General features: G+C 37.4%; 6 protein-coding genes across 6 annotated transcripts; 3 read left to right on the forward strand and 3 right to left on the reverse strand.

Annotated features, from left to right (window-relative positions):
* Positions 1–192: 192 nt before the first annotated feature.
* Positions 193–1,086, reverse strand: RHO4 (Rho family GTPase RHO4; the record flags this gene model as incomplete). Its single annotated transcript, XM_003958187.1, has 1 exon — positions 193–1,086. One exon carries the CDS (start codon positions 1,084–1,086, stop codon positions 193–195), a length of 894 nt encoding a protein of 297 aa, XP_003958236.1.
* Positions 1,087–1,348: 262 nt separating this feature from the next.
* DYN1 (dynein heavy chain) lies at positions 1,349–13,660 on the forward strand (the record flags this gene model as incomplete). Its single annotated transcript, XM_003958188.1, has 1 exon — positions 1,349–13,660. The coding sequence occupies one exon, from the start codon at positions 1,349–1,351 to the stop codon at positions 13,658–13,660; it is 12,312 nt and encodes a 4,103-aa protein (XP_003958237.1).
* Positions 13,661–14,020: 360 nt separating this feature from the next.
* On the forward strand, positions 14,021–15,232 carry YSR3 (sphinganine kinase YSR3; the record flags this gene model as incomplete). The annotated part of the gene is made up of 1 exon (XM_003958189.1): positions 14,021–15,232. The coding sequence occupies one exon, from the start codon at positions 14,021–14,023 to the stop codon at positions 15,230–15,232; it is 1,212 nt and encodes a 403-aa protein (XP_003958238.1).
* Positions 15,233–15,750: 518 nt separating this feature from the next.
* MRS4 (Fe(2+) transporter) lies at positions 15,751–16,659 on the forward strand (the record flags this gene model as incomplete). The annotated part of the gene is made up of 1 exon (XM_003958190.1): positions 15,751–16,659. One exon carries the CDS (start codon positions 15,751–15,753, stop codon positions 16,657–16,659), a length of 909 nt encoding a protein of 302 aa, XP_003958239.1.
* Positions 16,660–16,787: 128 nt separating this feature from the next.
* HFL1 (Hfl1p) lies at positions 16,788–18,068 on the reverse strand (the record flags this gene model as incomplete). Its single annotated transcript, XM_003958191.1, has 1 exon — positions 16,788–18,068. The coding sequence occupies one exon, from the start codon at positions 18,066–18,068 to the stop codon at positions 16,788–16,790; it is 1,281 nt and encodes a 426-aa protein (XP_003958240.1).
* Positions 18,069–18,343: 275 nt separating this feature from the next.
* Positions 18,344–21,145, reverse strand: TRK2 (Trk2p; the record flags this gene model as incomplete). Its single annotated transcript, XM_003958192.1, has 1 exon — positions 18,344–21,145. The coding sequence occupies one exon, from the start codon at positions 21,143–21,145 to the stop codon at positions 18,344–18,346; it is 2,802 nt and encodes a 933-aa protein (XP_003958241.1).
* Positions 21,146–21,641: the final 496 nt, after the last annotated feature.

Below are 21,641 nucleotides of genomic sequence, written 5' to 3' on the forward strand. Positions count from 1 at the left end.
AATAAGACTGAATTATTATGGAACAGAATATCTACAAGTACATGATTTTTGAAACTATTACTTATTAACAGAAGCAGATGTGTATGTGTTTGTCAGTGCCAAAGAACTTTCGATACGAGGGTAGAGGTATACCGTTTGTCCACCAGTGACGTCCTTTCTCCGGAAATGATGTTGTTAGATGCAGAATATTTTTCAGAACGTGACGCACTTGTGAGTCCTGAATTTCTTCTTCCTTTCTAGACCAGTAATCTCTTCATCGGATGGCACAATTTCCAGTGAGGGTTTTTTACTAGTGGACATTCTCTTGATTTTTCTTGTTATCAGTGATACACCCCCTCTCTTCTGAGAGGAAGACAAATCGTCAGGTAAGAGAGATGTGATCGCCGTACTGAAGACATCGTCGATGTTTTGTCTTGTTTTAGCAGAACACTGTATGTGTACAAATGCCCCCAGCTTCTTAGCTAGTATATCAGCTTCCTTCGGGTCAACCAGATCGTCTATATTATCCTGGGCATACAAATCGGACTTTAAACCTACCAACATTATTGGTGTATCACCACAAAAATGCTTCACTTCAGGAAACCATTGATCTCGAACATTTTGCAAAGAAACTTTGTTGTCTACGGAATAACATACCATGAGAATGTCGACATCTGTGTATGATAACGGTCTCAACCTACTGTATTCTTCTTGGCCTGCGGTATCCCAGAGGGCCAGTTCTATATATTTCCCCTTTGGACCTGCTATCTTTGTAACATAATTTTCGAAAACGGTGGGAATATAATCCTCTGGAAATGTCTTTTGAACGTAGGACATTAATAAACATGTCTTACCAACAGCTCCATCACCAACAACAACAAGCTTGACACGAAAATCTGCCAATCTGTTATTTCTCTTCATGTTCTCGTAACTCACCACGTTAGACAAGCTTCGATCAAATGCATAAGGAAGTCTTCTTGTGCTTTTCTCATCTACAGACGTGCTCATTGATTCACTGTACGGTAGCCCATTAAAGTATCCTCGCTGTCCCAGTAGCCCATGGGAATCTCCAAGCTGTGGCCCTTCTTCCACCGTTTCTAAATTCATCTGCACGGCGTTTCAGTACCACTGACTTCCCACTTGAATCTTCTGATGTCAGTGTGATTGATCATCCGCAGGTTTGCAATTCCAAGTGTAGCTGTATTTAATTTATTTAATGTAGTCAATATTCCAATATTGACAAACGCGCATCACGGATGTTTTGTCAAAAGAAGCTGTTTACATTTTAAGATAGATCTTAAGACACTTGAATTGACTACAACTACTATACACGGTATAACGACCAAATTCAAGTGTTGAACAGTGCATCATGACTGGTACTACTGAGAAGGACCTTCTTATAGAATTTCGTGATGAATTGGCGGCACTATGTTGCTCAACAGTTGTCAGAGGAGACTATAATAATACGAAATATCAATATTTCCAAGAGCAGTTGCTTAATTCACACATTAATGGGATGCAAAAGTTCTTAAATTCCAATGAAGATGCAATTATAAACACTTTACTTGTCCTATTGAACAGCAACACCGAGCAGATTGAACTGGTCACAGATGTCAAAGATGTGGAGAACTTGGAGAAAGAAAATACAGAGAACTTGTCTATCTTCATTGTCATGAGAACCACTGAACTTTTTGATATGTCAGTTCCGTTAAGAAACCAAATTAATATACTTTTTCTCCCTGGGTTTGTCACAATTGAATCTCTAGTAAAATTGGTTAATAACGGCCTAACAGACCTTTTTGAACTATTTATTAAATCTGCAGGATCGTCATATCCTCCTAAATCAATTAATAAAACAAGGCAGATGCTGTCAGAGATTTCCCGCTCGTTGCAAAATGTCGAAGATATCGTCGAAATACCAACAATAATAAGTGATGTCCATCAGATCATAAAAGATATCATTCTAAGAGGTGCTACTTTGGATAATTACACGACTTTCCTATCAGAACAACAAATAAATGATCCAAGATTTCTTAATAATTTGCAGCGTTATGAAAATACTGTACAACGAAATTGTAAAAAACTTCTGTCTTTTGAATATAGTGGGCAATTTGATTCAATGGCCAGTGAACTTAGGGCGTTATCACAAATTGAGGCCGCTCTTTCAGCCACAATTTCGCAATTAAAATCAGCTGAATTTCAAATCGTTCTGGCCATTCTTCGTACCTCTAATCGTTTGCACTCACAGTCTTCGATGACTTTTGATACAGAACTTCCCGAAAAATTAACCGCTGTTAGAGGTTGTATTAAATTTTTATCTTCTATCCAAATCAATGCCCTAATAACAGCAAAAAATTGGGATCTGCTCTCTGAGGTTTTGAACGTTATAAGGATATCTCTAAGAAAATTTAGACACTCTGACTATCCCATTGCCAACTTTATTAACCTCATTAACAATTTAACAAAGCTTTTATTCGAACAAATTACTAAATTATTACCTTATCCCTTTGAAATAGACAAAGACCTTCTAGAAGCAACTATCAAAAATACGATTGATATTCTAAACCAATGGGATATTGTATTAAAAGAAAATATAACCCAAATGAGAGAAGTTGTTAGAAGAAACAATATTAATCTAAAGATATCGCTTCTATTTGAGTTTAACCCAGAGCCTATTAAGAAATTTTTGAAGGACGTTTTAAAAACTCGAATTTATTATGATATTTTTACTACAGTACTGCATAATATTGCATATAACAACTATGGGTCTGACATAGAATTTCTATTTGAGCCATTACATAATTTCAAAATAAAGGACATCTCCACAATTAGTGCTTGGAATACTGTGTATGATGTCTACAACGCGCGACTGATTGCAGTAGAAACTAAATTAATGGAGATTTTGGGACAAACACTAAATAATCTTCCTTTCAAAAAACTTGTAGCTGAGATTTTGAAATTTAAACCATTGGTAAAGTTTAGCCCTAGAGTTAAAGCGAAGATAAGAGATTGGCAGCATGTATTTTTGAAAAGTGCCATAGAAGAGGCTGTAGCTCTGCAAAGAAGAGTTGATTCAGACAATTCATCAAAGGAGGCATTTGAAGTTACATATTTCCCACCAATCTCTTCAAAGGTTTTGGAGTTTAAGCAAGTGAATGAAAGATTGAACACAGTACTGTCGCAAATAGAATCATTGTTGGGGCCAAATTGGTCGGAGCATCCTGACGGACAAGTGCTTTCATCAAAAGCCCTTGACATCAAAGTTCGGACAACTACTGATTCACTTGTAAAATCATGGCTTGATAATGTTGCGGAGAATAAGTATGACATATTGTCTCTTCCAGTTCTCAGGCTGGCTGGAAATAACGAAGGTAAACTAAGTATGGAACTTAACTGCGATTCATCTCTATTAGATCTTACCGCTGAAGTGCGAAATCTACTGCATATGAGCGTTCGCGTACCATCGCACATACTCCGAGTATCATCAGAATATAGAGCTGTATCAAAAAGCGCAGCACATATCCTCGAGCTATACACTACGTTTGTCTTCTTTTTTAACCAGATGTCAAAGTACAAGTATATTTCCTTTTTATTGAAAACAGAAACAGATAATATCTGGGAGCTGTTCGGATCATTACTTCATACTTCCTGGAGAACTTTACTTTCACAGCCATGGGCCAACAAGGAGCAGGAAAGTGCTGTCGCAAGTTTGGAAAATTTAATATATGAGGCCATCGAAAGATTCGGAATTTTTGAGTGCTTTGAAGGCCATATTTCTGAGAAGCTGGAGCAGCTTGAACTGGTGTCCTTGAATTTTGCTACATATAGCCAAAAAAGATCAGAATTACAGGATGTTTTAGAACGCATTAGCAGCATTTATCCTATTCAACTCGAGCCTTATCTGCATTTTTTAAATAGCCTTTTAATAAAGTCGATAGTGAACAGATCAAGTGTGGCACTAAAAAACTTAAATTTTATGAAAGACATTATCACAATACGATATGAAAAAAATAAGATATATTCGCTTCCGTCTATTAGCCAATTGAAACGAACATGGTTACTGTCTGTTGAATCCATATATCAAGATGCTGTTGATAGAGAACTCTTATGTAACATAGGTTCTATCGAAAAATGTTACATAAATGCATCTACACTCTTTAAGTTCCTACAGAAGCCTATGACGGAGGCAGTTGAGAAAATTTTGGAGGTAACTAACGACATAACAAATTACATAGCGAGATGGAAACATAATGAATTTTTATGGGATTTCACTGAACAAGATATAGACGCAAAGATAGACAATTGCTTATCCAACGCTGTTGTCTTACTAGAAAACTTATTGAAAGCTAAGTCAGCACTGACTCCTCTCCAAAACTTCCAACTAAGCACTGCAAAAATAAAATTCAAGCCACAAAATGCTTATACTTTCGTTATAGCCAGATTTGAATATTGGGAAACTTATATTTCTGAAAGGGTAGCATCCCTGTACTTAAAGACGGTAATTCCTTTGCAGCGCTCAATGAATGAAAAGCTAGACAAATTAGACCGACTTTCTTTGAACACAGCGTCTTTTGATAATATCTTGTCCGTTGTTAATCTTATAACGATAGTAAGAAAGGAATTTGGAGAGAAAGAACAATTGTGTCAGTTATGTAACCGTACACAAAATATCCTTTATAAAGTGCATTTCAAATTCCCAGAAGATTTCACATATTCTGATCATCTTGGAAATGTCTTAGAGATGCTTACTCAGTCATTCCAGAAGAAAATAAGTCTGCTCCAATTGAACTCTGCTGCTATACAAAAAAAGCTCAATTACGAATTAGATAGAAATGAGGAAATGGTAAAGGAGTTGAATAAAAAGTGGGAGCATCAGCGAGTTAAACTCAACGAACTTTTGCCGAACGAGGTATTAAAAACAATTGGAGATTTTGAAAATTTGTTTCATGAGTACAGAGATAGGGCACTGGCTATAAGCGAAGCAGCGAAGATCTTGCTCATTCCAATTGCCAAACCAGTAGAATTGGAAAGCATCTTAACTGATATATCTAGTTACAGAGATTATTGGACTGACATAGAAGGCTTTTGGCAAAAAACTGGCTCTGTCTACAAGCAGGAATGGAGAAATGTCAACATAGATGATTCTTTGAGAGAGCTTAGAAAGCTCCTTGTAAATGAAGCCGACGGATCTCCTATTTTCAGACAATTCAGTGCATTCAAAAAGTTAAGTGCCAAGGTAGAAATGGTTTTGGATTATGTGGATGTTTTACAACAACTCAAAGATGACTCTTTGAAGCCAAGACATTGGGAACATATTTTTGAAGTATTGACTCTCGGTAGCTATCAGAATGCTTGTATTTCCTCTTTATCATTTACTTTTGATAGCGTCATAGAATTAGATCTTAGAAGTAATAAAGCCTTCTTGCAAAAGGTGGTTGCTACAGCACAAAAAGAGTTTGTAATCGAAAAGGCCTTATCAAGAATCCAGCTATTTTGGAGCAAATGTCATTTGCAGACGAAACTTTATGAAGGTAAGTTTAAGATAATTAGAGAATGGGAAGTTCTTAAAAGTGCCGCAAAGGAAGATTTGGATGAACTGTTGTCGATGAAAGGATCGCATTATTACAAATCGTTCAAGATAGAATGTTCAGAATGGGAAAGAAAGCTTTCTCAAATATCCGACATTCTTTTTGCCTGGATGGAGCTTCAACTATCTTGGCTGAGCTTGTATGATATTCTAGGAAAAAGCAAGGATGTTAGGGGCATTTTACCATTAGAATGTTCTAAATTTCAGAGAGTAACTGCTGAATATGAAGCTAATACTACAAGAGCCCTTGAGCTGAAAAATTTGCTGGAAATATTGAATATTCCCGACTTTCTCAAAACCTTACAGCGTCTTAGTTCTTCTTTGAGGCTCATCAATTCATCTCTCAATGATTTCTTGGAAAAACAGAGGAAATTTTATCCAAGATTTTATTTTTTGGGCAATGAAGATTTAATGAAACTAATCGGCAGTGGCAGTGACGTAGTTAAGTTGTCAACCTTTATCCGAAAACTTTACGGTAATATTGTAGAGTTGATTGTCTCCCCCGATTCAATCAAGGGTATAGTTTCTATCGAAGGGGAAGAATTACTTTTTGTCAGTCCCATCATCAGTGAAAGTGAACAGCCTGTATCAGAAGTGCTAAAAAAGTTAGATGAAGAGATACATAATACCTTATCTTCGCGACTTTATCATCTTATCAAGCAGCTTGATGACAAAAAGTTACCTGCTTTTGATTGCGAACCTTTCCAGTTACAACTTCTGGCGTATCAAATATATATGACCAGCGCTATCGAAAAAGGCATCGAGAGTAATGATTTTAGCCTGTTACATGATGAGTTGAAAGAAAGAGCAACCACTTTGGCAACACAAGCCAAACTTCCAGGCAATGCTTTGAAAAGTAAGATTTCAGAAAATTTATTGATTGAGGTTATCCATTATATCAACATCGTGAATATTTTAAGTGCGTCAAAGACAAATATCAGCTGTCCCTTATATTGGTCACAAACTCCCAAATATTTGTGTGAGCTTAGCCATAGTGATGAACTTTGTTCTTTACGCGTGTCACAATGTAATTTTGAAGTATGTTACGGCTTTGAATATATTGGTGTTCCCGAAAGGCTGATATATACTCCACTATTAGTACACGGTTTTGCGTCATTGATGGGTTCATTGACCCAACGTCTTGGTGGATGTTTTTTTGGACCTGCGGGAACTGGTAAAACAGAAACAGTAAAAGCCTTGGGTCAAAACCTTGGTAAACTAGTGGTAGTTTTTAACTGTGATGATTTGTTTGATTTTCAAATTATGACAAGACTTCTTATGGGTATTGGACAGATAGGTGCCTGGGGTTGTTTCGATGAATTCAATAGATTAGATGAAACTGTTTTGAGTTCGATATCATCCAATATCGAGGTTATTCAGAGAGGTTTATTGAATAATGAGTCATCCATTCAATTGGCTAATGGTGTTTCACCATTACATAAAGATACAGCGCTGTTTATTACATTGAATCCAGATTATGTGGGAAGGTCTGAATTGCCTGAAAACCTCAAAACAAAATTTCGTGAATTCTCAATTCAGTTTCCTGAAATTGAACTAATTACAGAAGCTATATTACAAATTATGGGATTCAAGAATGTCAAAGAATTAGCTTCACAGTTTCTGGCAGTGTTTAATGATTTACAGTTGAAGGCGTCACCTCAGAAACATTATGACTTTAGCCTTCGTGCAATGAAAAGGGTGCTCCATTTATGTTCTGATTTAATAAAACAAAAGGTCTACAACGAAGCATCGGTAGCAGCGATCGTAGATTGTATGAGAAGAATCATTTTACCCACATTAGCCTTCCAAGACGAAGATTTGTTTCACTCCTCGATGTTGGAACATTTTCCATATTCTGAGGATTCTGAGATCGCAGTGGATCCAATTTCTGAATGTCTCAAGTCGGTTGCAATACATGAGGGATTGGACTGCTCTATGGAGTTTTTCAAGAAATGTCAACAATTCTATCATATGCAAATGGTACAGCAATCAATTATTTTAGTTGGTGCCGCGGGTATTGGTAAAAGTTATGTATGGAAGACAGCCCTGTCTTCGATGAAGCGGCTAACAGGTGTTGATAATACTGTTTATATAATCGACACGAAAGCCCTAAGTAAGGAAACTCTATATGGATCTCTTAATAAGGCAACTCTAGAATGGAGTGATGGTGTGTTTACTTCCATTATCAGACGCATTTATGAGAATAATAATCCTATTCCAAAGAAGGAAATGATATGGATAGTTTTTGATAGTGACTTAGACCCATCGTATGCTGAGTGTTTGAACAGTGTACTTGACGACAATAAGGTGCTAACATTATCGAATGGTGAAAGACTCCACATACCTTTAAATGTCAGAATTGTCTTTGAGACAGATTCTGTAGGATATGCAACTCCAGCTACTATATCCAGATGTGGCCTAATATGGTTTTCAAAGTGTACATTCGATCCTTTTCAAAGTTTCAAATACTCAATTTCAAAGAGCTTTCAAAGACTGGAAAAAGCAACAACTCTATCAGCTGAATTTTTAAGCTCAATTGAAAAGCAGATTTATTGCCACTTGAATGAGGAAGTGTTTTCAAAAGTATCGGCAGCTTCTGCTGCGCTTTACCACATTATGGCTTTAGATATGGGTTCGGCTGCGACTATTATGGCGGACAAATTATCGGCATTTTTTATAGAGCGTAGTGAACTGCTACAGAATGCTAACAAAGTTGACTTGAAGCCTGCAATATTTTTGAAAATTCAAGAAGTCGTCCTAGACACCTTGGCCGCAGGTTGTTCTACAAAAGAGTGTTTACAATTTTCTAAGCTTATCCAAAAGGAGCTTACTGATGATGGCACAGAGGAAAATGTTGAGATCTCTGACGTAATGTTTAGTGCTGAGAGTTTAGCGCCAATTTCGTACTCCTCTATGGTGCCTAAAATATCTCTTGAGCCAGAAGATATAATGAAGCATGACATTATTATAACCACCGTCGATACAATAAAACTAGAGGCACTTGTTTTGGAGCTGCTGTCTTCGAAAAGAGGGGTGATTTTATGTGGTCCTCCTGGAGCAGGAAAAACTATGATTCTGAACAATCTATTTAACAAATTACCCACTTATCAACTGATTTCTATGAATTTTTCGAAGCATACTACTGTAGCCAATGTTTTGCGCACAATTGAGAGGTATACAAAGTATGTGTCTCGCTCAGATGATTATATGTTGGTCCCACAATTGCAAGATAAGAAGCTGGTATTCTTTTTTGACGAAATCAACCTACCCCAAAACGATAAATACGGAAGTCAAGCTGTTATACTCTTTCTCAGGCAGTTGGCCGAAAAGAGGGGATTTTGGAAGGTTCCAGAAAATAAGTGGGTCGTTATAGAGGATATCCAAATCGTTGGAGCGTGTAATCCTTCTACAGACCTTGGGAGAATTTCCTTAACAAATCGCTTTGTAAGGCATACTGCAGTGCTATATGTTGACTATCCCACTCTAGAATCGCTAAAGTATATTTATGGAGCATATTTTGAAGCTGCACTTTGTTTATTACCGCAGTTCAAAACTCTTTCAAAATTTTTTTCAGAAGCTTCAGTATCACTTTATGTTGATTGTAAAGAATCTTTCAAGGCAGCTAGTCAAATTCATTACGTGTTTTCCCCCAGAGATCTCACAAGGCTAGTTAGAGGGTTTTATGCGCATATTCTAGATGGGTCTCGTCAAGACCTCATATCTTTGATAAAACTCTGGTCCTACGAGATATGGAGAATATTTGGTGATAAGTTGGCAAGTCAAGAAGAAAGAAACATCTTTGGAGGAATCCTTGAAAAGATAATTGCATCTTTTTTCCCACTTCAGGAGGGTGCTACTTTGGACACAGCTAACTTACTGTTCTCGGATTGGCTAAATCTGGAATATATGGAAGTCCAAAGAGAAGAATTCAAGACTTTTGTAAACCACAGGTTTAGAACTTTCTGTGAAGAAGAGTTAGATTCAGCGCTGATAGTTCATGATGATATGCTCGATCATATTTTGAGGATTGACAGAATACTAAAGCAAGTACAGGGCCATGGAATGCTAATAGGACCGAGTAGAACAGGGAAGACTACAATGTTAAAATTTGTTGCATGGGTGAATGGGCATAGAATTATGCAGCCTAGGATTCACCGAAATTACACATTGGAGGACTTTGATAACTTCTTAAGAGATGTCCTACTGAAATGCACGGTTGAAGAGAAAAATATTTGCTTAATCATTGACGAATCCAGTATTTTAGAGGCATCTTTTCTAGAAAGAATGAACACTCTTTTAGCAAATGCTGATATACCCGACTTGTTCCAAGGAGAACACTATGATAATCTCATGAATAGGCTTTTACACAAGGTTAATTCCTTTGGTTTCTTAATTGATACGGAGCAAGAAGTATATCGTTGGTTTACCCAAGAAATAGCTAAAAAGTTGCACGTTGTATTTACAATAAATAATCCCAAGGCGTCTTCTTCTTTGATATCATCGCCCGCCTTACTTAATAGATGTGTTATTGATTGGGTTGGCGATTGGAGTGCAGCAACATACTCTTCGGTTGCAACTGAAATGATACGAACATTACCATTCAATCATGACGGTCATCAGGAGGCTACTGGTACGACTAGTACCAATTTACAAGCAACCATATCACACATAGTGGCCTCCTTCGACGAATACTTCTATGAAAATTCTGGAGAAGTAGAACGATCGCCCTGTCATTTTATTGACACTTTGAAGTCCCTAACACAACGTTTTGTTTCGAGGCAACAATATCTGCAAGAAAATCACGCATTTATGACTAATGGTCTAGATAAAATAAGTGAGTCCGTTTTGAAAGTCAAAGAATTAAACAATATATTGTCCCAAAAACGAGAATTGTTGACTTCAAAAGAAAAAGAGGCCAGAAAAACCCTGGATTCTCTACTTATGCAACAGAATGAATCAGAAAGAAAACAAGAAGCTACTGAAGAAATAAAAAAAATTTTGGTGGTTCAGGAGACCGAAGCAAGTAAACGTCATGAGCAAGTGAAGAATAACCTGGCTAGTATTGAACCTACAATCATAGAAGCCCAGCGTGGAGTTAAAAATATAAAGAAGCAGCAATTGACAGAGATAAGATCAATGAATAATCCTCCGATTGCAGTTAAAACCATTATGGAAGCGGTATGTCTTATATTGGGGTATGAATTTGTTACCTGGAGGGATATCCAACTTTTTATTCGTAGGGATGATTTCATTTTTGAAATTGTGCATTATAATACCGAAAGCATGATGACGAATTTAATTAAGGATCGAATTGAGAATGAGTACTTGAATAGAAGCGATTTCACTTTCGAAACAATCAATAGAGCAAGTAAGGCGTGTGGGCCGTTGTTCCAATGGGTTTATGCACAAATAAAATACGGGGAAATTTTACAAGAAATACATCCGTTAAGGCAAGAAGCCGCAAAGCTTGATGATGCCAGACTAAGAGCCAAAGCAAGGCTGATGGCTGCCGAAGAAATGGTAATTGATCTTCAAAAAAATATTGAAGAATCTAAAACGAACTATAGTAGTCTCATAAGAGATGTTGAGGTTATCAAAACACAAATGGAGAGGGTTGAAGTCAGTCTAGAACGTTCTACCAAGTTAGTTCAGTCTCTTATGACAGAAAAAGAAAGATGGCTAAAAAACATCTCTGACTCGAAAAATGCAAATAATGAGTTAATTGGGAATAGTCTCCTATCTGCTATTTATGAAAATTATTTTGGGCAGCTTAATGAAAGGGAAAGGTTATCGAACATCACATATTTGTTTACTTTGATGAAAGAGTCCTTCATAAAATTTGATATGAACTATACGTACCTGGGTGACCGGGTTGAGCCACAGCAGAAAATTCAGTGGACTAATGTAGGCTTACCTAACGATGAATTTTATTTGGAAAATATGAGTATATTAGAGACCTCTGACTGGAATGTGCCGTATATTTTGGATGCTTCTGCAAGTGTTGTTAATGTCCTTTCATCGATATATAAGAACAAATTTGTTAAGCTTAGTTTTCTTGAACCTGGCTTTGTCAAAAGGTTAGAGAATGCTGTAAAATTTGGTAGCATTGTTTTAATTGAAGACGGTGAGTTTTATGATCCAATCATTAGTGGCCTAATATCTAAAGAATATAAAAAAATTGGTGGTAGACAAACAGTTCATATTGGCAGTCATGAGATTGAGGTTGCTTCAGAATTCAAGTTATTCATTCATTCTCGAGACTCTACCGCACTAATTGTACCCGCATTAAGAGCACATACCCGTCTAATCAACTTTTCCATCAATAAAGGCAGTATTGAAATGCAAACTATTCGAGCCGTGTTACATGAAGAAAGGCCTGATGTACAGCAGAAAAGGGAAGAGCTGTTTAGGCTAAATGGTGAGTATAGAGTGAGCCTACAAAATCTTGAAGTTAAATTGTTAAAAGAGTTGAATAATTCTGAGGGAAATATTCTAGAAAATGATGAACTAATAAATACGTTGGAGAATCTTAAATTGGAGTCTTCCGAAATTGAGAAAAAACTCAGAGAGACAGAAAATGTTATTATTAACTTTAATGCATTAGTAGAACAGTACGCTGTTTTAGGTAAGCATAGCGTGTTACTTTTTTCGATTCTCGAATATTTGGGAACAAAGCACTGGTTTTATGACATCCCCGTATGGCAATATATGAGGTGCTTAAAATCTGTCTTCAATACTGTTTCTTCTAACTCAGAGTTTTCAAGTAGGGTGGATGAACTATTATGGCAATTATACTCTAATGTGTATAAGACATTTTCATGGAGCTTGGATGAAAAAACTGGCAATATCTTTGGTTTGGTTTTGTATATGAGTTACAATTTTTCCAAGCAAAGTGTATCATTTAATGAAACATTTGATGGTGTTCTTACTTTGATAGCTGATGAGCTGGATGTGTCCAGCTTCGAGAAAAAGCTCGCGTTGTTGAAAGCAAGCTGTCCTATTGAAATATCCGATTTACTTGATGTCGTGCAGGATCAGCCATACAAGTCGCTAGTCAACGTTTTTCAAAGAGAATTTGTGACAGATAAAAAAATAAATGATTTAATTCTATCCAATGGAAGTTATCCACTGATTATTGGTGGTGAAAGATATGCAGATGGGACCTACAGGATTACTAATCTTGCCGAAGGCCAAAACCGCGAGGTAGAAGTGATCCCATTAGGTTCAGAAGAGAGTACAAATTTTGCTGAAAAGGAACTATTGAGATGTCAAAATGAAGGGGGGTGGATTTTATTACAAAATCTCCAAATGTCGTTGCCATGGGTTGGTTCGTATCTAGCCAAGTGTATTGACAACTTTATGATGAATAATGAAGGTAATAAGGATAACGCATTCAGGATCTTCATGACGTGTAATATTTCTGCACATGAATTACCATTACCTCTATTAAATGCAAGTTACAAATATTTATTTGAAGAAAAGTCAGCTATCAAGGACACATTTATGGCATTATGGACCGATAATACGTACGAGGCCAAGAGTAAGTGTATTGAGAGGTCTTCTGTCTACTACAGATTCTTGTTGACATGGTTCCATACCCTCATTATTTCAAGAAATCGATTAGCACCCATTGGATTTACTAAAAAATACGATTTCAATAATTACGATTATGAGACATGTCTCTCTTATATGAATCACTTATTAACAAAGCAAGATTCCGTTCAAAGAAATACCCTCTGCGGTATGTTACAATTTTATGTAACTAGGATTACATATGGTGGTAAGATTGATAATCCTGAAGATTATAAAACCTTGGAAACGATATCTCACAAAATTTTCAACTATTCTGGTTCTCTAGAGGATGCATTTACGATGTTAAATGACAATATATCGCCATCTACTGGCAACTCGGAAACCTGGGAAGAACAAGACGTTATAGCCTTGTTGAAGGAACTCAAAGAACCCACGGACTCGCCGATCACTTGGCTGGGGCTTCCTAGAGAAGCGATACAAGCGTACGAGAAGAAGCTATCAGCGCAAATCGCTACTGAGACCCTTGATGTTTATCATGCGGTAAATAAGAATAACTCGTAAGCCAACCTATTTCGTATGGGCCTCAAAGCTCTTGGTACTAACGCTATGTCACGTGGCTTCGACTCTTGTTTCCTCTCAGAAACCCCCGTTGAGATGTTCGTTAAACAAGTCAAACGGAAAAAAAAAGTAAGAAAGGTCCGTTTTCCGTTTCTCGATTTCGTCGACAAAATCGATATTGGCTGCGCTCGAGAATATCATCACCACAATCTATTGCTCTACTTGTTAGAAATAGCACTGTGATTTAGGTATATAAATATACGTTAGTATATATAGACCAATAACTCTGACTGTTGTTTGGCTCTTTTCCATACTTCAGTTGGCGTGTGCACAATTTCGACTAATAATATTAAGATAGGAGCGATGTCTGATACTATTGAACTAACAGCAGTACGACCCGACGTCGGTGTTTCATATGTTGGTACTGCTGTGAGGGGTGAAGCACCGCTAATAGATCCAGGTAACCATCCAGCAGAACATTTCAAGTCGAGGATGTCTCCCACGAGGTTCAAAGTTAGGCAGTATTTATCTAGATTCACTGATACTCAGTCTGAGAAATTGGCAGAGTGGCAGCGCAAACATAGCAGCCCTTTCAGAGACGTTTTTTTTCCATACACAGCATTACTAGGATCTCATATGTTTTACGTGCTCTGTCTACCGCTTCCAGCTTGGTTTGGTTACTACGAGTTAACTAGAGACTTAGTATATATCCTAGGTTATTCCATCTACGTGAGTGGCTTCTTAAAAGACTATTGTTGTTTACCAAGGCCGAGGGCACCACCTGTCAAGAGGGTAAGTTTGAGTGCATATACGACTAAAGAATATGGAGCACCCAGTTCCCATTCTGCCAATGCTGCAGGTGCTACATTATATTTCCTATGGCAAATTTCCATTACTGATTCGATCTCATTAGAATCCAAAATAGGTCTATCGTTGGTGATCTTCACTTATTACTGGACTCTTGTTCTGGGAAGAATTTACTGTGGTATGCATGGCCTATTGGATTTGATCAGTGGAACGCTTTGTGGTGCTGCTTGTTTTATTGTTAGAATGGGCTTAAAACATTACTTTGCAGACTTCAAGAGTGGAGAGTATTTCTGGTTCCCATTTGTTAGTATTGCCTGCGGACTTCTATTGTTATTCAAGCATGTGAGACCCATTGACGAATGTCCATGTTTCGGAGACAGTGTAGCATTCATTGGTGTGGCCAGTGGTTATGAAATTGGAGATTGGTTCGTTCAAAAATTCTTTTCCCACCGTGTATGTGGAACCATCGCTGCTGATGGGTATAAAGTGTTATTAAGACCCTTAGTTGCAGTCCCTATGATTCTTATTTGGAAATCCGTAATAAGTAAACCACTCGTGTACACTTTCCTCATCAAATTACTAGGATTGCACGATGATAGACAGGAGAAGGCACAATTACGTTCTCAAATGAAGAATGATAAGGAATGTCCATTATACATTGGTGAGCCAAGTATAGACATCTTTGCAAGATACATTATATACGCCGGTATCCCATTCATGGTCATTGTAATCTGTCCGATGGCCTTCTCTCTATTAAATATTCTATGATTAAGTAACGTAAAAAAATCGATCCATTTAAATAAATCACGTACTGAAAATCCGTTCCAATCTCCATTAAATTCAGCACCATGTGCACCCCATATCAGCCAAGAATCCCAACTTAAAACAAGCGTAACAGGACCGCTCAAGATATGATCGCTCTTGCACAAAGAGATCTTCTTCTTCTCTACTGACACCCCCCTTCCCAAAACAGCGACCCATTTCTGACTCAACTGACCTCTTGGCTCTTCTACGACTGCTAATTTCTTTGCAGCTGGCTTCCCGTCGTGTTTTTTTCTTCTTAGTCGCACCCTAGAAATTTGATCGTCGAGCCTATCTGTAGCCGAATATCAAATTTTGGTCACTAAAGGTCCCGCAGCTGGACTCGATTTTTGCATTATTAATCAGTTGTTTCACACAGGAAGAACGGTCGGTGTGTATATATAAACTTATCGTCTTGTGTACATCTTACAATCAACAAATCTTGTTTAACGAACCCATCTCTACACTTCAGCTCATTGTCAGTCATGTCATCATCTTCCGGAGAAATCGACTACGAGGCTCTTCCCTCCAGTTCACCTCTATCGCACCAGTTACTAGCGGGTGCATTCGCTGGTATCATGGAACATTCCGTTCTGTTCCCTGTAGATGCTATAAAGACCCGCATCCAGTGTGCTACTCTAAATACTGCCGGATCTTCCAGTTTGCTACTACAATTATCTCGTATATCCGCCTTGGAAGGCTCTCTAGCCTTATGGAAAGGTGTCCAGTCTGTGATATTGGGAGCAGGCCCCGCACATGCTGTCTACTTCGCTACTTACGAGTTCACTAAATCACATCTCATAAGGCCTGAAGATATACAGACGCACCAACCTTTCAAAACTGCTATAAGTGGTGCCACAGCTACAATTATGGCAGATGCATTAATGAATCCATTCGATACTATTAAACAACGAATGCAATTGAAAAGTTCAAATCTCTCTGTATGGGACATATCGAAGTCAATTTATCAAAAGGAAGGTCTAAAGGCTTTTTATTATTCATACCCTACCACATTATTAATGAATATCCCATTTGCTGCATGTAATTTCACTATCTATGAGTCTGCTACAAAATATTTGAATCCTTCAGACACCTATAATCCATTTGTACATTGTACTGCTGGTGGTATTAGTGGTGCTGCATGTGCCGCTTTGACAACTCCATTAGACTGTATAAAGACCGTCTTACAAACTAGAGGCAGTAAAGATATATCCTCCGATATAATGAGAAGGGCGGACACTTTCATTAAGGCATGTGATGCAATTTATAGTACTCTGGGTTGGAAGGGTTTTTGGAGAGGTCTAAAACCAAGAGTTATCGCTAATATGCCAGCTACCGCTATCTCCTGGACAGCATATGAATGTGCAAAGCATTTTCTTGTAGAAATTCACTGATTTAATAAACCGCATCATATGTCATTATATTATATTTATTGCATACCATCTTTAATTTTAGCATACGAATACATCTAATATATAAATATTTAATAATATTAGTAAAGAAAATAATTTTTTGTTCATAGCTATGTGGTTGAACTGAAAGATCTACTTTCGATGTCATTTCTTATCTTACGTATATTTGAAGAATATCTGTATCCTTCTGTATCCCAAATTACTGGGTAATTCGAGTCACTGGAAATGTACCTTTCGTTGCCAATAGAATTGTCCCATTCCTCGTCTTCAATGTTTGATACATTTCTGGAAGGAGTATCATTTGACGTACTACCATAATTTATCCAATAATTGTCGTGACCTGAATTGGAAAATCTATAACCTTGTTGTATCCTGTTCATTCTAGAGTCAAGATCATTTCTTAACAATAACCCTTCTGCTGATGTAGGTTCAAAATTTTTAAAATTGTAATAAGATTCACCAACCAATAACGTCTGTTTGAAATCCCATTTCAAGTCTCCACCACCAAAACAATCTCTCAATGCATAATATAATTTCATTCTACTGCCGAAATGTATATTTTTATTGGAGTATGGACCTGGGGGAAATGCAAATGAATGTAAGATAGCAAACCCAATCATTTCGATACATAAAATGGCATTCTGATAAAAGTAACTTGTCATTTGAACTTCATCTTGATGGCTTTCGCGATCTCCAAATACCCCAGCAATACTCAAACACTGAATTATTATACTTTGCCAGTACGAAGCAAAAATTATTAATTTGACGCACATAAATTTATACCATGGATGAAACGGCTTTAATTCCTCGTATAAACACCTCCAAAATAGAGCCAGTGAGTATAACGACCATGTCACTGATGCATTATATAGCAACACCAAGCCAAATTGTAAATTATGTAATTTCCATACTTCACAGATCAAAACAGCAATACAATAAAAAGGTTTAAACCAGACGTACTGCAAAATACCTTTCTTAACTCTCAGAAAATCAGAAGGATTTGAAAGATCAATTTTACCCATGAATGCTACTGCATGTCGTATTGGTTCGTGCCTTACCGACGTTTCAGTGATTATTTGCCTCTCACCCCCCAAAATTAAGCATAAGTAGGAGAAAAAAGTGTATATCACAAATGCCTCATAGATCTCTCTAATGGGATCTAAATAGACTTGAGATATGTCGGGTCTGGTGGTTGCTACAAAACATGTAACACTAAATAGTGGCACTAATAGCAATATTCTGACAGTCAATCTCTGTTCATTGGGTTTTCTATAATTTAGAAAATGGGACGATATGGAAAATAAGGATATTATTGTGGCGATCGAACAGGTAATAAGGCAAACTAGCTGCCACCAGAATTGAAGAGCTACGTGTACATCTCCGTTAGGCATACCCTCATCAACTGTTCTTTATGTTTTGTTCCTTGTCCCTTCAACTAACTCTATCTTTTAATTTTTAGCATGGAAAAAACATTAAAGAAAGCTTTGGAAAACCAAGACTTTAGGCTTCGATGACATTATATATAAGAGAATCAAACTGGAAGGATTAAGATTAGAGACGTCCGAAGTGGTGTAAGTTTCTGGTGTTAAAGAAATGCTACGGTTAACAAAATGCAGGATGTTAAGTTATATACAGTTACAGTAAGGATATTTACGATATTTCATTTTTATTCTTGATTGCTCACTGTGAAAAACTTTCTGAGCTTTTTAACTCCTTTCTTATACTTCCCAATAGTCTCTTTCACGTAGCCTGTTGCTGGATCATTTGTATCCGGTGCAACAGTCCTCCTCTTCATCTTCATGTCTTCTGCAACGTCAAAGCGACGCAATTTATCACTTGGCAAAATTATGGCACGATCTAAAGAATAAGGTAAGCCTCTGTGTCTTCCTCTTATAAGCATCATAATTATAATAAGTTTGGATAATGTCGTAAATTGTCCACACAATGAAGTATTGGTGCCTGGATAACCTAAAGAAAGACCCACCGTACCGTATGCACTTACCACTTCAAAAAGTATGGAGAAAACATTTATTGCTGGCTTATTTACATCTTGGATCTTGCCATTTTCACATATACAGATGATGAAGAGGCCTAGAAAGATAAACCATAAATCAAAAGAAAGCTGTCTTCTTAGATGGGCACCAATAAATGATTTTGCAGAAACTTTTTTCTTGGTATCAGGGCTGTCATTTTCATCGTCTTTGGATTCACTATTTTCGTTGTTAATATAATTTTTCAGATCGTCTGTATTTAGTTCATTAAAACCTTCGTAAACACCTAGAGATTGTTCCTCGTAGACATTGGTCCTTCTTATTGAAATTGCCAGTGGCAATACCGAAACGTACATCATTAACATATATGAGACCTGAATTGATGGATGTAGCTGACTAATATCAATCACGGTAAACCCAGCAGTCCTTGTACTAACTGCCTGGAAAAGACCTATTAGCACACGAATACCCTTTGAAAATGGTTTCAATACTTCCGTTCCAAAATCTAAGATAATAAATAAAATCCAGTCAGTTATATTCAAACCCAATAAAGTAACCAGTAGCCACCAAGTGGCTGCACTTGGAAACAAAAGGGTGAAACAACGACGTGGATGATCTAACAAAAATCCAAGACACTCAGAAATAGGTGACAATTCATCTATCACCTTAAATAATACCCATATAATGAATCTAAGGAACACCGGAAACCCAGTATTACCAATCGTAATAAACCACATTAATACAAGTTGTGGATAAACTGCATTTGTGAAAGATTGCATAGAGTTAGGAGTTAATGTGAGACCTAAATCTGTGTAACAACTCATGGCAGTAAAAAATCCCCACCATGCGGGTGTGGCACCTGCTTGTTTAACAATTGTCGCATATTTACTTTTCGTTGTAATCCAAGGAAGTAACATGGTAAAGGCGGTAATATGTGACCCAACGTTATATAGAACCAGTATAAGGCACAGTAACTTGATTGAACGATATTCAACTCCACCCAACTCTTCCCTTTGCTGTCTGTTCAGGCCAATAAAGACAGAATTTCTACCATATGTTGGTTGCCACGATAAATAGTTGCCGGTCATGGTTCTTGAAAGTGGTCGATTTTTTAATATATTAAAATTGAATGAATTATCTTCAAAGTCTATTGGATGTTCTGATGGTACCGACTCCGCATCTGAAGTTAAAGAAGTTGTATTGGTTGGGGTATTAAAATGACTGAAGATTTTTGTATTCCATCTTTTGAAGCTACCAGAGCTCTTTTTGTTAGGAACCTCTGGTAAACTGTTTGATTGACACAATGGGTCGATTGAACTAGTCTCGTGGCGTAACATCGCAATATTTTCTGACTGTGGCCTCCTGGATGGCCTCATACCCTTCGATAAATTGATTTTGGTGCCGCTACCATGACGTGTAGAATAATAAAACTGCTTCCTTCCAATGTTCCCCTTTCGTACCCTCTTCCTTGTTGGTGGTTTAACGATATCAAAAGTTAGTTTGGTATTATTGGGAAGTCCTTGACTTTCATTTTTGTTTGAAAATGACAGGGACCCAGGTGAGTTCTTATTTGAATCTTGTAGAGAACTAGTGCTGGCATTGCTGCTAGCAGGAGGCAATGTGCTAGATGAAGCATGCTGTTCCTCTGGAGGATTGTTCTGCTTCCTTGAGTTTCGTTTTTCATGTAGCATCAAGACAGATCTATAAATGTCCTGGAGTGACATTTCATTCGTTGCTCGTCTTCCTGCGAATTTAATTGATGGATAATCACTTTCTGAAGAGTCGGTACTGTTTTCACTACTATTCTGGCTAGTTTGATTTTGCTGAGTACCAGTAGTTGCAGTAGATTGTTTTCTCTGTAGAGCTTTCCCAGAAAATAAATTTTGCTGAAAATTAGATTCGTTACTTGAATTACTGCTTGAACTATTACTTGTATCAGTACTTGATGATGATTCTTGTCCTTGTAATTCTTTACTCTGTTGTGTTCTTTGCCTACCTAGCAAGGTCATAGCCCTTCTTTTTTGGAAACCATGCATTGCTATATTCTTAATATCGTCAAAATATCTCTCAAACCAATACAATCTAACGAAGGCCAAAGCAGTGTGGATTACAATGGGAGTTGAAATGTTGCATGCAATATAAAGAACAATCTGCTGATATAAAGTGAGTGAATTAAGGTTGACGGTACTTAATCCACCTTGTGTGGCAGCGCCAGATGCCAGAAAAAGGATATCGATGTATTTATGGTTATGAATTGGGTACATGAATATCGATGCCAATATTGCGATTGTTATGATGTAGAAATAATGTACTACAATGAAATTTGGGAATATATGTTTACGAATGAATTCTGTCTTCTTCGTGAAGTTACCTACATAATCCCGGAACTTGTGACCAACTGTCTTTCGATAACGAACACTGATGCTTTCTCGTACGTTTCCTGGCACGATACTGAACCTCCTAGCTAGCGATTCCATGTTGGCGCAGTTTTTGTGAAAGCTGATATACTAACACTGTTAGCACGGGTGAATAGTGTATATTTCTATGTGTAAGATGGAAAGCCACTTGTTGAATGATCCTAGAAGCTAATTTTCCCGTCAACTGAAGGTCTTATACTCTGTCAGTTGTATGACACCAAAGGGACTGTGTGAATGAGTTTTCTTATATCTGAAAGTTCACAGCATAACGCACCACAATTCAATGTTCCAGATGAGCTTCAAGTAAGGCTGTGTAGGTGGTACGTACGGCTGTTCAAGAAGGGTTCCCTCATCTTTTCCATGAAAGTAAGCTGCCAAGCCAATGAGTCGGGGTACGTACCCGGAATTCATACAACACACATCGCAGGGAGACCACTCTAAGAGCTCACTGTCATACCAGTCTGAGTAGTTTCTCGTGAAACTAATCTGTCGTTATGAGTATCTCGTCTCTTCTGCTGCATGTTGTCTAAGCACGTGCCAGCGTCGTTTCACGTTT

This window comes from Kazachstania africana, chromosome 7, assembly GCF_000304475.1.
Source record: "Kazachstania africana CBS 2517 chromosome 7, complete genome".
Lineage (NCBI taxonomy): Eukaryota > Fungi > Ascomycota > Saccharomycetes > Saccharomycetales > Saccharomycetaceae > Kazachstania > Kazachstania africana.